We start from the raw sequence: 18,494 nt of genomic DNA, 5'->3' as shown, positions 1-18,494 counted from the left end.
AGGAAATTTTATCCTCCCAGCTTCCTCTGTCGGACAGTATAATGCGTAATCATAATCTATATATACCTGCATTAACATGTTATAAATGGCTCAGGTATATTTAGAGAATGAATAGTCATATGCTAGTGATAATGTCATGTATGGTGGTCTCACTTGTGTGTGTGTGTGTGTGTGTGTGTGTGTGTGAATATCGTGACCAGTAATGAATTCTTGGTGCAATCATTTTACAGTACATGTAATACCAAATTAAATTGCTGTCTTTGGTATTATATGGATTGAAATGAATATTAAATATCAGTGGGAAAAAAAAAAAGTAAAGTACAGTATGTGAGGATGCCTTTCGGAGTTGTATTTACAATACATGTACAATGTACAATAGCTGTGGCATGATACAGTGTACACAATATACTGTCAAATGTGAAATCATATCCCTTCATGAGGCAATGTAAGAATTTGTAATTTTCCTGACATCATAGAATGGGTAGTGTAATGTATGTAATGGGATGAGGCAATATAAAGTTATCATATATGGATAAAATGTAAATACAGTCCTTGGCCCAGATATCCATGAAAAAAAAAAAATTATAGTGCACCCATAGTTAATGACGTGCCATGGTATACGTGTGCAGCCTTTTGTTATATGGAGGCCTCTATTAATGATAAAGTCCTGTACTTAATTGCCTGACATGTAGGTGTAAAGTATCAATTTCTAGGTATCCTTGAATGTTTCTATAGTGATTCATCAAACTGGTTGTGCCAGCAGTCCATCAAATCTGTAGTGCAATATTTTGCAGATTATTCTTGTTCTTCCAATACTCATTGGGGCAATTAAGAATAGTGTTTTCCCCCATCATGCTTTTGCCCTCACTTTAACCCATTGAGGACGGGCTGATTTTGCTACATCACGCATTTCCCATAGACACCTGCCCGAGTATACTCGGGACTCATCCTCAATAGGTTAAAGGCCTTGTACTGTAGGGATGATGGGTGGTCCGATGGAATCGATCTGCATTCGCTGCCCATCAGGGTACAGTCGGAAACCAAGACCCCGTTTACAGTGCGAGGCTCGGCCGCGGCCGAGCTCGCCTTCATTTCAGTGTAAATGCGCAAAAGGCCAAATGCGGGGCCAAAATTGGCCGCGCATTTGGCCACGCTCTGGAGGTGGTCTCGGCCGTGGCCGAGCCGCGGCTGAGCCCGGCCTTTTCTCAGTGTAAACGCAAACTGGGCCAAATGCGCGGCCAATTTTAGTCTGGCTTCCAAACCCTCTGCCCGTACTATTTCGTTATTCAGGATATTATTCCCCTCAACGTCGAAAATTATTTAAGTATAGTTTAAGGTGGTTTTGTCCTGCAAAGGATTTTTCCTTCGGCAAAGGCCTTTACCCAAACGGCGGCTTCGTCGCCACGGAATCCAGTTGGCAAAGGGTCTGAAAACCAGACTATACCAAATTGCGTTTGTTTACAAGCAGAGCGCCACTACGACAAAATATTGAAGGGTTTGAATTAAAAGCGCGGTCGAGCCCGGCAGTGTAAACGGACAAAATTGCGGGGCTCGGCCCCGCAATTGAGGCAGGACTCGGCCGCGGCCCGGCCCAGCCCCGCACTGTAAACGGGGTCCAAGAATAGCACCCTTCAGCGAATATGTGAATTGAAGCGTATGCTCATTGGTAGGTCAACTCCAGTTGAGATTCTTTGGCTGTGTGTGTACATGTACACTGTACTTTTAAATATTCTGTAGAGATCAGTGATAAAACTGTGCTCTATTCGTTATTAAACATGGATTTTTGATTACATTGTATAGCTTGCCACCTTTCCGTCTCCATGGTATCCCTATGCTATGGGGTCTAAAAATTTTGAACGTGTTCAAAATTTCTTTGTGACAAGAAAAACTGGTTGCAACAGTGAAAGCTGTCAGTGAATGCGATTGCAACTGTTTACAAACCCTTACGAGACTTAAAATTCACTAAAATTTGCCAAGTATGCACACATCCCCTGCTGAATGAGATATCTCCATATTATTATTATAAATATATCATATAAAACAAATTTGGCTGGATTATGTATGCAGAATGTTATGTTTGTGTTTGTGTTTGTTTTCACATTTTTGTGTTTGTGACTAATACATATTAGCTATACGTAATGCAGCTGAGCACATGGTGAGCTTTTTTTATGCCACATGCCCCTCTCCAGAACAGCTCCCAGTAATTTACATTAATTTATGAGCTTTACCCACCACACTCGTGTAAAATGAGATTCTGATCACATTTTGATCAAGCGTGTATAATAAAGCACAATTTTCATGTTGTGCAGTGGACTGTATTTAATCTACTCCCAATCAATATGGACGGAGGGAATTGTGTTGCCGCTTTCACTAATTAATATTACTGGGAGAGCTTATCAGAGGGACGGTAGTGGTATTGGTACATCATACATCTTTCACGAAATAGGCAATGATCTGACTCACAAATGAATACCGTGTCTATGGAATCTGAGACTATTAATAGGTAACTGTGAGGTTCATGGCCAATATGCAGCCCTACTGATTTGCCTTTAGCAAGCAATTAATATTAAAGATTAGCATACTGCGTATGTGTGTGTGTGCACATGCGTGCGTGCGTGTGTGTGTGTGTGTGGAGGCAGTCAATCTAAAATTTGCATATGAATAGATATCCAATTTTCATGACAGAGAGAAGATTATGTGTTCCTCTTGTGTCAGTCATATGAGAGCAGTAGAAATATGATCAGAGCAATCTGGTGAGCGGAAATGAAATGTTTTATGATATGAGTAATCTGTGATTCCCCCATGATGTTGATACATTGTTCTCCAGTATTATAGAAGCAATGAGTCTACATTTTGAACATTTTTTTTTTTCAATGCAGATCTTTAGCTTCCAGAGACAATATCATTTTGTGATGATCCGAATGGAATTGCATTTTCTTTGCTCTATTTTTCAATAATAAATTATATCTATTCCTTGTCAGTTTTTCTTTGTTTGCATTGAATTGAAAGAAAGATACTTTTATTTTATTGTACATCTATCTACATGATACCTTGTTTTAGATAGACCTAATACCAAAAAAACAAACAAACAATTTAAGTGTTTGCTTCTCAGTTACCTTGGCTTAAAAGGATGGTACAGTTTTGGTTGAGATGGGGATTGAGGTTTCCAATGTTTTTGATAATGATATTTTAGATAATGAGAAACTTCTTATGGGATATAAAAGAGCATATAATTCTAAGAGGGATTTGATGAAAATTGGTTTTAAAATGGCTGAGATATAAAAAACAAATTGATCTTAATAAAAGGTAGGACCCACCTTGTATTAGGAATGCTTTGTTTTACTTTGTTTTGGATATCTCAGCAATTTCAACACCGATTTTCATCAAAGAAACTTTGAATTCCTCTTAAAACTGTATGCTTTTTTTTAGCTTTTTCTAAAGTTTTTTTTTAAAGTATCTTGCGAAAAGTTGAAAGCTAAATTTTCACCTCAACCAATACTATACCATCCCTTCAAGAATCTGCTTGCCCTCAACATTTGCATTTTTTTTTTTTTTTTGGGGGGGGGGGATTGTTTGGAAAGTGGTGCTCTTTTTGTTTGTGGTAGTGTGTTAAGAATCTTTAAATAGGTGAAGGGTGTAAACAAAAATAACCAGTTACGCTTCCCTCGTGATCCCAAGTGGCCAAACTTGGAGAGTCAGGTGACCAAAGACCAGAATTTTTACCGATAAGAGGTGAGCGAGCTTCTAACATTGGCCAAAAACTGATGAGAAACCAATGATATAGACCTGGGTATGGTTGTAGTTTGCTGACTATTAAACTGCTATTTTAAAGTTCTATGAACTTGTGATATGTGAGGGCACCCTAGGTTTGTCACTGCCAATGTACTGTAAATGCCCCTGGGGTGTAAAGTTTTAATCTAATTTGATAAGGAATAAGATAATGAACACACCCACCATTTATACCAATCATTTGCATGATTTGTATCTATGTTCTGTCTCAAGAGTTGGAAACCCTTTCCTGTTGACATACCAGTACTGTTCCAAATCTAAAGCCCTTTCAGAGGAAATTGATGCACAGTGCTGACATGCACCAGATGTGCCTCCTCACTTGTACTTGACATGGTGCATCACTCATGTAATCCATCATCTTGAATTGTGATACTCCACTCCCCAGCTATTTGTCTACCAGCTCTGAAATAAAACACTTGCAGACATGCTTACCCACTGCAAACCCATCACTCATCCGAAGTTGTACATCATCCTAAAGTGCATTCCTCTACCATTTTCTTTTCTCCGCCCCCCTTCCCATCCATCTCCCAGTACCAGCGGAACCTGATGGGGTTCGCCATCTGCTTCGTCATCGGCCTCCTCTTCTGCCTCATCTTCCCCATCGTGGCCCTCTGTTTCTGCTGCTGCCGGTGCTGCTGCAGGAAATGCGGGGGCAAGATGCACCAGGAACAGGAAGACAACTCCACCTGTCGGGTCCTGGTCTACTCCCTGTTCCTGGTGGCTTCTCTCATCTTCGTCTTGTGAGTTTGGTCCTTTCCTATTAAAGGCATAACTTCTAAAACCATTTGGAGATGAAACAAAAACCCAGCATTAGTGCTCTAAAATAGTTCTAAAATGTGTGCTAGGGATAAAAACAATCACTGTAAAAATTTGTATACATATGATCAATGTTAAAGGACAATTCACCTTTATAAACATAAGGATTGAGAGAATGTAGCAATATTAGTAGAACACATCATTGAAAGTTTGAGGAAAATCAGACAATCCGTTCAAAAGTTACGAATTTTTAAAATTTTTGTACAGCAACCGCTGGATGAGAAGACTACTGCAGTGTATGAATAACTTGCGTACAACAATATAAGGAAAATATAAAGAGAATTTCACAAAATTCCATCTTTTGAAAAAAGTACACATTCCCCTGACTCGTTACCGACAAATGTTATGGGCAATATTATTCCCCCTGCCTTTAGAAAGAGGCAAGTCAAGAGCTCTTTTATTATGCGAAAAAAGTGAAAATATGTTGAATTTTCTTTTACATTTTCTTTATACTGTTGTACGCATATGACTCACAAGCTGTAGTAGTCTCCTCATCCAGCGGTTCCAACACAAAAATTTTAAAAATTCAGAACTTTTGCATCGATTGTCCAATTTTCCTCAAACTTTCACTGATGTGCTCTACTAATATTGTTGCATTCTCTCAATCCTTATGTTTATGAAGGTGAACTTGTCCTTTAAGTATTATTAGATACACAAAATGTGCACTTGAATAGTTATAATTAAAATGTTTCCAGACTAAACTGTCTACAGTTATGGTTTATTGAGAAAAGTACTGATATCTCCTTAGATTTTAGTATTGTGAAAATTTTATATGGTAGGATGTTTTGTGCTACAACAGACCTCGCATATGCATCAAATGTGATATCTTGAAAAAATTTTAAATCACTGCTCCCAAAGGAAAACAAGACCTTTAAAGGACAAGATCACCTTCATAGACTTGTGGGTTGAGTAAATGTAGCAATATTAGTAGAGCACATCAGTGAGAGTTTGAGGAAAATCAGACAATCCGTTAAAAAGTTATGAATTTTTGAAGTTTCTGCTCACTTAAGGCTGGATGAAAAGACTACTATAGCTTGTGATGTCACATGTGTGCAACAATATAAAGATAGAACAAAGAAAATTCAACATATTTTCACTTTTCTCGCATAACAAAAGAACACTTGACTTCTCTCTTTCAGAAGGCAGGGGGAATAATATTACCCCTAACATATTATGTCAGTAACAAGTCGAAGAAATGTGCACTTTATTCAAAAAGTGAAGTTTTGTGAAATTATCTTTTTATTTTCTTTATATCGTTGTACACATATGACATCATACACTGTAGTAGTCTTCTCATCCAGCAGTGACTGCACAGATACTTAAAAAATTAATAACTTATGAACGGATCGTCCAATTTTCCCCAAACTTTTATTGATGTGTTCTACTAATATTGCTGCATTCACTCAATCCACATGTATATCAAGGTGGACTTGTCCTTTAAGTCGGCATTTGATAAATATAATTGACTCAAGCACACTTTGGTGTACAATTAAAGTAACTGCATGCATGATCATTGTAAATTGTATGATTTTAATTTGCCTATGGGAGAATTCCTGACATTTATAATGACACCTTGTATTAAACCTTTTTGTTTCCAAGAGGTCTGGTTGTCATTTGAATGTCAAAGTTTGATGAGGTATTCACTCTACGTTTTGCTGGAAATTGGGAATAAGATTGCATTAACTTGCTATGAAATCTCAGTTCTTGAATCTTACCATGCTATTTGGTAAATGAGAGTTTCTGCCTTTAAAGTCATCCATTCATTTAGACAATAAGCTGTGTAGAACTGTTAGGTGAAGATGAAGATCTGAGTTAATGGCTAAATCTCCCCTTTGTTTATCGCGCTTTCTCCCCTTGCAGTGCCGGTGCAGTGACCGCCCTCTGTATCAGCTCCTACACCGGAAGTCAGGCAGAAAGTCTACCCACCACCGTCGACAACAACCTCCAGGACCTTATCGTCTTTGTCAACAACACCTTGAATGTAAGCAATATGTGACTGTGTTGCTGCCACATTGCCTGCAACAGTGTCTTATGGCTTGTCATCTCATTTCTAGGTTCTCAAGGAAAAAGTGATATTTGTGAGCCTGAGCAAATCAGTAAACTGGCCCAGTTGTGTGATCATTTGTAATTGTGTTCTTGTAGAGTTTTGCATACAATTGTACCTATCTTTTTTTTTTTGCTTGAAACCCGGAAGTGCCCCCCCCCCCCTCCCCCACTTTTGAAAACGTTCCACTGGCGGTATAGAGGGTGTTGAGGATATTGATATAAAAATATTTGTTGTTGCACTTCTCTACATTCATTCAATCCCCCTTCCATGAAAACCTAGACCATTTTACTACTACTAGAAACGTTGGGATAAGTTTTGCAAGGTCGTATTATTGCTTGCTGCTATATTTGTGTGAGATGAAAAAATATAACCAAACAAAACTACAGGTACATGAAAAATGAAATGGATGTTTTATAATTGCCATGTCATAATTCATCGCTCTGAAGTGGCAACACCAAATAACTATCAAGGACAGCTCTGACTAGTTTGTCAATTCGGATATGTCACTGTGTTTGTCTAGGCTTGCATTTATTAAAAATAGTGGCAAACTACCTACTATGCTTTTTGCTCTCGTGATTTGCACCGTAATAGCTAATCATTTTAAATTTACAATCAGCAATCACTGATTGTAACAGGTTACACTGGTCTCTCCCATCAAAGATGAAATAATTGCTATCTATTACACACACTATGCAAGTATGTACATATTGCATGTACATACACAGACATTATAATGCATAATGCATTTCATAGAGGTTGTTATTTTGAAACATTTTTGCTTTTTTTTTTGAGGGGGGGGGGGGGATGAAGCTTAGGAGTTGCTACTGGTTTGCAAGCTATGCAACATGCACAAAGTTGTTACTTACTACCGGTAATATATCTTGTGCCTACAATGCTTATGTATTTGTATGGCAGAGACAGTCAGATGCCAAAGACAATTATCAACCCAGTCTTGGGGTGTGATATTCCCATGCATCACACATTCTCAATGACAGAGCTGCCAAATCCTCGATACTAATGTGGATGAAAGTATTAAAAACGGTTTGCAGGCAAATCATAGAAACATCTTACATGTTTATTGTATTACTGGTTTTAGGACCAAGCAGCTATGGTTGACTCCTCTAGATGTAAATTGTTTGAAACATTCCCATCCTTTGTCTGATTCCAGTCAAATTAATTATACCCCCGCCAAACGAAGTTTGAAGGGGGTATATAGGAATCAGCGGACGGTCGGTCGGGCGGTCGGGCGGTCGGGCGGTCGGGCGGTCGGTCGGGCGGTCGGTCCGTTGCAAATCTTGCGTCGCGAACTACTTCCTCAGTTTTCAACCGATTCCCATAAAACTTGGCACAGATGTGTGCCTTGGGTTGTAGATGTGCAAGACGTATTTTTTGACAGTACCCAAAAGTACGTTGCCATGGTAACGGCATATTATGGGCAAAAATGGGTACAAATCTTGCGTCGCGAACTCCTCCCACAGTTTTTGATCAATTTTTATGAAATTAGGTACAGATGTTCATCTGAATATGTTAATGTGCAAGACACATATTTCTGCAGTGGCAAAAAGTGCGTTGCCATGGTAACGGCATGTTATTGGTAAAATATAGGGCAAAATGCTTCATGGCAAAACTGCTTCATCAGTGTTCTTCCAATTCTCATGGAATTCATATTGAATGTTTGTCTTAGGATATAGGTCAGCATGACACATTTCTTGACAGTGACAAAAAGTATGTTGCCATGGTAACAGCTCACATATTATGAGCCAAAATGATGGAAAATTTTGTGTTGCAAACTACTTCCTCAGTTTTTGCCCAATTTCCATGAAACTTGGTACAGATGTGTGCCTTTGGTTGTAGATGTGCAAGACACATTTTTTGACAGTACCCGAAAGTATGTTGCCATGGTAACGGCATATTAATGGCAGAAGATCAAGGAAAGATCTTGCTGATTTAACTACTTCCTCAGTTTTTTGACCAAAGCTTATGAAATGTGGCACACACCTTGATCTTGGTGGGAAGATGTGGAAGACATATTTTTCGGACGTGTCGGAAGCTGCGTTGCCATGGTAACGGCATATAAATGGCAGAAGATCAAGGAAAGATCTTGCGGATTGAACTACTTCCTCTGTATTCGACTGAAGCTCATGAAATGTGGCACACACATTGGTCTTGGTGGGAAGATGTGCAAGACATATTTTTTGGACGTGTCGGAAGCTGCGTTGCCATGGTAACGGCATATTAATGGCGGAAGATCAAGGAAAGATCTTGTGGATTGAACTACTTCCTCAGTTTTTGACAAAAGCTTATGAAATGTGGCACACACAATAGTCTTGGTGGGAAGATGTGCAAGACATATTTTTCAGACGTGTCGGAAGCTGCGTTGCCATGGTAACGGCATTTAAATGGCAGAAGATCAAGGAAAGATCATTCCTTGGGTAAGACTGTCGTCACGGGGCGGGGGTATTAATCACCTTAAGTGATATTTCTAGTTATATCTAGAAAAGCACTCTGAAAGGGCAGACCTCTGCCAAGCAGCTAATTTACCACCCATACGTGCATGCTGAAAATCGTCCAATTTCCCAATATAGAGGCCTTTTGTTTACGTTGACGTCATCATCAGCTTCCAGCTATGCAGCACCTAGCCCAAGCATGTAGAGCACATATATGCGAACCTCAAATATGAATTACAAAGTTCAGTGAACCTGTCTGCCAAAAGATAAAAAAATCCTTCAAAAATCCCAGATCACTACCAAAATTTAGTCAGCTGTTCATTATGTCATTGACTTTTCCTGTAAGTTTCATTCAAATCCGTCACAACTTTTTGAGTTATTTTGCACACAGACAAACAAACAAACAAATCAACCAACCAACTAATAAACAAACCAATGCTGATGAAAACATAACCTCCGTCCTTGGGGGAGGTAAATGATAAGCAACATAATGATAATGATAGCAATAGTCACTATTGGAGGATTTCTTTCACTTTAAATTGTGCAAACAAGCATCACAGAGATGAACTCTCCTGGGGTAGGATAATGGCAGATGAGGATGGCTGTTCATTATTGCTGAGGCAAACATTGGCATCCATTGCAAAGCAGTTACCATTATGTTAAAAACAATTATGGTTGAGGCACCCACTGCAGGGCTTATTAAAGAGACCTTGCATTATAACCTCAGAGCTGAGGGTCAACAGCATCACATTTGTTTATTTTTCTTATTTAGGAGCTAATGGTGGTCAACTCTTTTCACACACAAAGCAAGAGTCAATATTAGCTAGCTTTTATTTCATAGACAGGAAGTTTATGAGGATATCAGTCATTGTTTTTGATGCTTGCTGCAGGATTTGAGTTATCCGATCATGCTGAGTAATTGTTTGGATGAATGGACTTCATGAGCAGACTTACACATAAAAAATTTCTTTGGAATCCACCCAATGGATAAACAAGCCGTTTAATTCCCAATTTGCAGAGAACAGTGACGTAGTCTGTCTAAGCCGCAATGTTTTTATCTAAAGGGGAAGTATCTATCCCATATGCCTCCTTTCATTTCTTCCCATATCCCTTGCTGGATTTCACCCATCCTGCCAGTACTCCAAAAGGACAAGATGAGACCCCCCAAAAAACAAAACAAAGCAAAACCCAACAGCAACAACAACAACAAAACAGAAGAATCAAGCCTTCTCGACAATCACAATACATCATCATTGAAAATAATACCCACCATTAGAAGCAAGCTTATCCCATATTAAAACTGATTGACAAATTGCCCTACATCAACATGAAAGCTTGTCCCTCCTGACAAATTGAATGACCTCAATCACCATTGCTATCAGGCGGTCAATTTGCTCCTTCCAACTTCCTTGACCACAGGCTCATTGTCTGCTTGCTAGTGGTTAGTAGACCCACCTCTTCTCCTGTTGTTATGGACTTTCCTTTTCAGACAGAGAAATGTGTTCTTTAAAAAAAAAAGACTGAAAAGCAGTTCCCTTGATTCTGTCTGTAGTGACAGTGTCAATACTAATAGGATCTTGAGAAAATCCCCATCACTCCATCTTGGCAGTGACGTTTTTCTTTTGTTTTTTTGTTTTTTGCCTTTTAGTTCATTCTCGACATCCTTCCTTATTATGTTATTTTGACAGACATAGTTTGATTGGCAAGAAGGGTGGGCCCCTATCAGTGTAGCATTACTATAAAAACCCACTGTACAGTGCTTGGAGTAAAGTTTCAAGAAATGACTAGAGGGCTTTTTACACTTGTGTTTCTTAACCCCGGACTTTCTCTGACCCAGGACTATCGTTAGTCCCGTACCAATTTTTTCAGCTTGTTACACTCGCCAATTAGTCCCGTACTATCTCTTGTCCGGGGCTAAGGAGAAAACTGACCTTTTTACACTCGTATTTCTTAGCCCCGGACTTTCCAAACCACATGAATATTCATAATTACGCTGTGTACTGTACACGTACACGCACGCACCGGCAGCACTTGATTACCTCGTTTCTGATTGGTCAGTGAGGGTCGGACTTCGTCTCCGTCGCTTAGCCCGGGATTGTTTTTTCGTTCTGTTTACACTCACTTGCTTGGCACCGAAATTGCGGTGCTAGCACCGCAATTTCGGTGCTAACCCCTGCTATTTTGCAGGGCCAGATAGTACCGTACTATTGGTGGGGCTAGCCCACTTTGGCAAAAACGAGTGTAAACGGAAAGTGGGCTAAGGATAGTCCCGTACCAACGGTGGGGCTAAGGCCCCCCCTTAGCCCCACCGTTGGTCCGGGGCTAAGCAAAAATTTACAAGTGTAAAAAGCCCTTAGGAAAGTAAACGTTGCCAGATCTCAGCTTGATACAGAAGTGATTTAGAAACAAACATCACGCGCAAATTACACAATTAGAAATTTTTTCATCAATATTCTGTTTCTAGACTGATGCCTTTCCTTTCATGTAAATTGAAAATATGCACACACGCATAGCAGAACGCTTCCAGTATTCAGACTTTACAGATCATTTTGAGCACTTTGCCACATTTTACAAGCAACCTACATCGTGTGTTTATGCCAAAACATGCATGGAATGTTGAATCAGACCAGTTGAAGATATATGAGCTCTGCATAAAAAAAACTTCATGGCCATGTGATCGTGCCATCTGGCTTCACCTATAGTTATATGAGCATGAGTAATTGTATGAACAATAGATGTGTCACACATTTGATGAAAGTGCCTGTATCATTTAGCAAAGCAATCCATGTATTTAGTTTTCGAGGCTGGTTTTATGCAGTAAACCTGAATGTCCAATGCTCAAAGTGGGACAGTCACAAAGCTTTCTATAAAATGTACTGCACACAGTTGACTGAGAACTATAGAATGAGCCACCCAAGCTTTATTGTAATGTGAGTTTACTAGTTTAATAGTGAAAATTTTTGTGCATTTTATGCAACAAGGCACTAGCTCAAAAATTATAACACATTTTTGTTGTTGTTACAGTACCGACAGCAGATTATTTTCCTCATATTCGCGAATGTTTGCGCATTGTTGCATATTCCGTGCCTATGTGCGCATATTTGCGCATCATAAATTCACAAATATTCACGCGTTGTTATGTTGTATCATGAAAACTGACATAAGCAGAAATTCATGTGACTTTTTAGACAGATGTTGGGATAAAATGTCTCTTATGCATGAGATACTGATCTGCTTTAATAGTGCGTTCTGTCAAAAAACTGGTGACATGAAACTTCCACATCTGTGTACATAGTGTTACATTAGATGATGGTATGAAAGATATAATTTTGTATATTCACTTTTAGGGGGATTTCCCCTTTAAACTTGCCACTGTCGCATTAGTGCTTGCCTGAGCAAAGTTATTGTCCTATAGTCTACAGAACCACATCCTCAATGAGGAAATACTCAGTACATCATAGATATTTGAAGTAATAGTAAACTATATGATTCTGACCTATGATCTGTAAGTATTTGAAACCATATTTGTTTTGTCAAAGGGGATGTAGATTTGTGACAGAGATTGTTATTGCAGCTTGGTCTAGAGCAGTTTAATATGATACTCTTATCAATGGCCATTTAAAGAGATTTTATTTCTTAATTATTTATTTATTTTTTATGGAAGAGTGTAATACAGTAGTACAGCAGGTGTTTTATGATGCTATTCCCTGGCCATTTAATGAGGTTTAAAAAGAAAGAAAGAAAGACTACTGTACAGCAGGTGTTACCACACATACAATAGTAATAACCATAGAGCTACAACACACCAAGGTATGATACTCTTCTCAGTGACCAACCAGTGAGATTTTTGTATGAAATAGTGTCGTACAGCATGTGTTTGCTGTTTTCTTTTAAATATCTTAACATTCTTTTATTAGTCTTTTATCTGTCTTGTGTCTCTGTGTGGCATCCCACATTATAGTCAATCAGTCATTATCACAACTTGTTGCATTAATAGCATGCAGATAATATGGACTTTTTTTCAGGCATTGTTGATAATATTGCCCTGCCAAAGGGTTCTCAGCTCCATGCCTTGACCCTATGGAGCAAGCTTCTCTGATCATAGCATGGAGTTTAGATCATGAGGGGCAATGATATCAATAATGCCCTATATGAAAGCAGTCTGTATTTGTTTTATATAAACTAATCAAATTTAAAGAAATTTTACTTGGTGGAACACGATAGCACTAGCCAGATCACACATCAGGTACTGCCACAGACATTTACATTGGAGTCGCATCAGACAAGGCAGGCCTTGGTACTGCATTAGTCCCATGAATTGACTCTGTACACCACATAATGGCTTTTTGATGAGAAATATGTATGGGAGCTTCATACAGTCATATATTTGGCAGATGTGTTTGTGTAGAAAGAAAGACACACACTGACCCTGTCGAAAAATTTTTTTTTAACCTTCAGTGAGTGGACTTTATCACACCTCTGTATGGAAGAATAACCTTTTCTGATTGTGGATTGGCCATGTTGTAATAAATGAAGTAACCACCCGCTTCTGTAGAAACTGATCTCTCACATGATTTGGCTGATTCAAGTGATTTTGCTGTGTGAATGTATCTACAAAGATGCAGATAGATTTGTGCTCGGTGCAGATTAGCTGGTCTTTTTTGACAAATGAGTGTCAGCTGTGTAAAGCTCTGTGTGGTCCATTCAAGAGCTAAAAAGATATAAATATGTCTGGAAAGTGGCAAAACCTGAATAAGAACGCATTATGAACAAAATATTAATGAGCACAGGCCTTGGCCATGTATTTATTTCTATAGTTGGGCTTCATTATAAAGCTGTTCTCCCTCTTTACTTGTTAGAATGTTCATGATGATACAAAACTTTTTGTTATGCTGCTATTTTCTTGTTGCTGTTGCTTTGATACCATTTGCATTGAGGCTTTTATATATTCTCTCTTTATGTTTTGTGTTGTAGGAGATTGATTACTTGATGACTGACCAGCTGGGGTGGACACTTGACCAAGTCAGAGATGATCTCGATGGTAGGAGGATATTGTCGAGGAAGACTTTCTATGAGTCATTAACTACCTGTGATATACAGGCTGTAAAGTGCTAATGCTTTACTTAAAGTGGTGTGAAACTTCTGCAACACAGACACGCATCATGTTTTTGCAAGTAGATCGTCAGTTGTTGAAGTGACATTATATTTACACCTTGTTTCCATTTGGTTAGACCAAAATTAAGCTGTTCCTGCACAGTATAATTCTGGTATAGAAGAGACATCTTTAAACAGCCATGCCCCCCAAATTAAAATTTTGTCCTGAAGCAATTGAACATACAAATGTACATGTAACTGTGTGCCATCTGCAAATTTTAACCCGTTGAGGACAGGCTGATTTTGCTACAACACGCATTTCCCATAGACAATTGCCCAAGTATCCTTGGGACTCATCCTCAACGGGTTAAATGTAGGGCATGGTAAGCATATTCAGATTGCTTTTCTAATCTTATGCATCTTGATTTAAGGAAACATTCTCTCTATCTTTCTATCTATCTATCTATCTATCTATCTATCTATCTATCTATCTATCTATCTATCTACATACTTGTATCTATCTATCTAATTTATCTATATCTATCTATCTATCTATCTATCTATCTATCTATCTATTTATCTATCTATCTATCTATCTATCTATCTATCTATCTATTAATCTATCTATCTATTTACTAATCTATCTATCTATCTATCTATCTATCTATCTATATATCTATATATATATCTTTCTACCTATTGTTTTTATAACTTCGCTTCTTTCTTCGAAAGTGATGACAATGTTACCGGGATGTATTGGTGTTATAAATGATTAACTGCAGTTTCAATCAGCTTGTTGCGAGATATTTGATTGGCCAGATATGATTACGTGATGAACCAATCACTGGCTTTACTGTCTAAATGTGCATCTCGTTTTCTTCTTTTCCTTATCAAAAGACATCGGGACCCTCGTTGGTGTACCTGTACGCGAGGCGCTCCGGACAAACGTGCAACCCGCCATCGACTCCGTCATTGCGTTGGAAAACAGTAAGTCACATAATGGTGCATACGAGACAGGTGTTCCGGAGATACAATGAAATGCAATCAGACCCAAACTAAACACTCACATGGACACACTCACACGTACACACACACACACACACACACACACACACACACGCACACACAAAGGATCTGTTGTTGGCATGATGAATGGTCGAGGACAGCTGTCCCCATCAGTACTGCCACCCATTATCAGGTGTAAGAATAGGATGATGTCATCAGTTGTCATACAGGGCCTTCAGCAGTGGGGATGTGGACTTTAGTAGCTACATGTGAAATTGATAGACAGAAGTCATTACGTGCAATGTACAGTGTAGTATGGGATTCTCCAAAAAGAAAAGAAAAAAAAGAACTGGGTCCATTGCACCTGTGTAGAAATGATACAGATGATACTTTATTTACAGGCACAATGTAATGTAAACTTTGGCATTCCATTCACTATTTTTTTTTTTTTCTATGGTGGTGGGAGATACGATTTTTTACATCTTTGAGAGAACCTTAAAGGGTAAGTTCAATTTAGTATCATGTTGCTTGGTATGAAAGTAGACAAATTAGAAAAACAGGCTAGTAAATGATTGAGAAAAATTTGGCACATACGAGTAGTACAAAAGTTTTGTTGTAAATGTATATTAGAGAGTAAGGCAAATTGGCAACTCTGTATGAGGAAAAAAAGAATTACATTCACATTTTATTTCCTTTCTTTCAATTTCTGCATCCTCTCCTTAATTGCCAGAAGGTTCCTGCTTTAATTTTGCTTTTTTTTTCTTGCATTTTTTAAAATCATTACTTGTAATTTGCTCATTAGGAAATATTATGTGTTATACTGTAACTTACAAAGCAGATGACAGCATCCTGTCAATCAATCTATTTCTAATATTCATTGTATTGAGACTACAAGCTCTTACATTACTGGTACTGTAAAAGTGGAAATTTTCGCGGTGTTCAAATTTTCGCGCATTTCGCGCAACCAGAAACTAGCGCGAAAATAAAAGCACGCGAATATTTTTGCTTGCCGTATGTGCTCGTGCGTGATGTCTTGATTCCGCGGAATTAAAAACACACGAAACTCTTCCGACCCGGCCAAGCGCGAAAAATAAATCACGCGAAAATATCCACTTTTACAGTAGTCTATTTCTGGGCTGAATTATGCTTCAAGCTTTGTTTATGATTTTTTGTTTCGCCTTTAGACATAAATTTCACCCTGGAAACGCTCGTGGTGATCGACAATCGGCAGGCTGGAATGGAGTCTAACTGGGAGTACCTGCAGACTAACCTCACAGACGTCCTGGCAGACATTGCCACAGCATGTACCTCCTGTGGATGCTGCAACAACGCCACCGCGAGCCTCAGGGCTGTATCTGTGGTGGCGGACTATCGAGACTTGAATTACACTGTGAGTGACCACCGACAGTGGTGCCTTTTACTGACCAACAGACCATTTCTGTAATATGGTAAAATTCATGGACGCTTCTTTACCTGTAGCCAAGTAGCAAATCAATAGTTACATGTAAGTTCAGACGGTGATCCTTAAACTTCAAGGGTAGGTGATTTCAAGGATAAACTCTAGCCCTGTAAAGGGATGGTATAGTTTCGGTTGAATTGGGGATTCAGGTTTTAACCTTTGCAAGATAATTGGAAACCACTTACATGAAATATTAAAGAGCATTCAAATCTGAAAGTAATTCAAAGATTATTTGATGAAAATTGGCTTTGAAATGGCAGAGATATCCAAAACGAAGAGGTCCTGATAAAGGGTGGGTCCCGACTTTTGCTAGGACCACTTTGTGTTACTTTGTTTTGTGGTGTCTCAGTCACTTCAAAATGGATTTTCATCGAATTGTCTTTTGTCAAATAAACATTTATTTCCTCTGAGAATTGTGTTCCTGCTCCCTAATATTTTGAAAGAATGGTTTTCAATTACCTTGAAAAAAAGTTTAAAATCTGCATCCCCATCTCAACGGAAACAATGCCATCCCTTTAAGGGCCAATAGCGTATAAGATGAGGATCACCGTCTTAACATAACTTATATATTCACCGGGCTCCCTCCAGTTACAAGTTTCTCAGGTAGGAATTCCTGTAACATTCATCAGGTGTTGCTAGAAAGGGCGAGCCTCCATCCGAAAAGCTTTTGTGGTTGTTAAGGCAATCTTGTGTGAACAAAGCATGTATATAATTTGACTACGTTACAAAAGTGGTTTATTTCAGATGCTGCCTGAATGGGAACTGTGGAGTTTCAAAGTGGCCTATTGTGTGTGTGTTTGTAATGCCTGTAATTGTGCATGCCAGACGGTATCTAAACTGCAAATTCAATGCCAGATGTGCTGAAAACTGTATCTGTTGGTCATCATTTTTTATCATTGTAGTAATAAGTATCTCTAAATATAAAGTGTGACAATGGAATGCTTTGTGCACGGAATCAAAGAAAACAACAACAACAACAACAACAACAACAACAAATTGGTGTTTTGCAACTTTTTATGAGCAGACTTTGTGACCATAGATTACATGTGAATACAGATGTTTCAGTGAATTTCTAGAAGATTAAGAACTAAGGGTAATTTCTAAAATTCATGTGCTAGACTAGCTTTAAATGTTCAGCCATATTTGATACTTCTGTAGTCAGGTACACACAGTGATTTTATATGATTGTGAAAAAAAAACTGACAAAAAAAAACCAGACCAATTTCAAAGAAATGGAAATCCTGTGTACACATGAAATACATGAAATTTTTAATCTATTGTACATATTTCTACAAAGTCCTGCCAAAAAGAATGAAAAAAAAAGTTTTCAAGCCAATTTTGGAAATGAATGGCAGATTTTTTGAAACAGAATATGCCTCTTTTTTCTAATTTACTTGAAAGAGGAGGATTTGTGATGTGTGGTTGATGTGATATAACTCTTCATTTTCTCCCCTTCTTGTTGATCCGAACGACAGGGAATGGGAACAACTGGAAGCTTCCCTCAAATCGTTGTGAATGCCTCAATCGTGGAGCTCTCAGACATCGTGTCCAGGGATCTGAGCTCACAAGCGAGAGAGGTCTGTATAAAATTGTCTCTACTGTAAATCCAGCCCCCTCCCCCTTTCCTGTGCGGTAAGAAATGCTTTGCCATTCTTTGTGAGTGGCAATGATTTTCAGTTGCCTTGGCGGCAGTCCGACAACATGCGAACAATTAAGGGCATCCAAGTCATTGCCGTGGTAACTAGAATTGTCTGCAGCTGACAGTGATTGCAAACGTCTTTGTGAAATTATACTGTGTAGCTGCAGGGTATGAGATGGATTATAGGATCTATCTGAG

The 18,494-nt window shown here is 38.6% G+C and overlaps 1 protein-coding gene across 1 annotated transcript in view; it reads left to right on the top strand.

Moving 5' to 3' along the window:
• The window catches only part of LOC139739910 (prominin-1-A-like), an 89,326-nt gene that overhangs the window by 35,533 nt on the left and 35,299 nt on the right, over positions 1-18,494 (top strand). The window contains exons 4-9 of the mRNA XM_071650511.1: positions 4,321-4,529; positions 6,466-6,586; positions 14,074-14,140; positions 15,091-15,180; positions 16,383-16,588; positions 18,133-18,234. Coding sequence (XP_071506612.1) covers positions 4,321-4,529; positions 6,466-6,586; positions 14,074-14,140; positions 15,091-15,180; positions 16,383-16,588; positions 18,133-18,234 — 795 coding nt within the window. The remainder of the gene's footprint in view (positions 1-4,320; positions 4,530-6,465; positions 6,587-14,073; positions 14,141-15,090; positions 15,181-16,382; positions 16,589-18,132; positions 18,235-18,494) is intronic.

The sequence above is a fragment of the Diadema antillarum genome, unplaced genomic scaffold, assembly GCF_040938485.1.
Source record: "Diadema antillarum isolate AM-2024a unplaced genomic scaffold, OU_Dant_1.0 seq00000821_RagTag, whole genome shotgun sequence".
Classification (NCBI taxonomy): Eukaryota; Metazoa; Echinodermata; class Echinoidea; order Diadematoida; family Diadematidae; genus Diadema; species Diadema antillarum.
The sequence above is the reverse complement of the archived record's forward strand: the minus strand, read 5'-3'. Positions and strand labels throughout refer to the sequence as shown.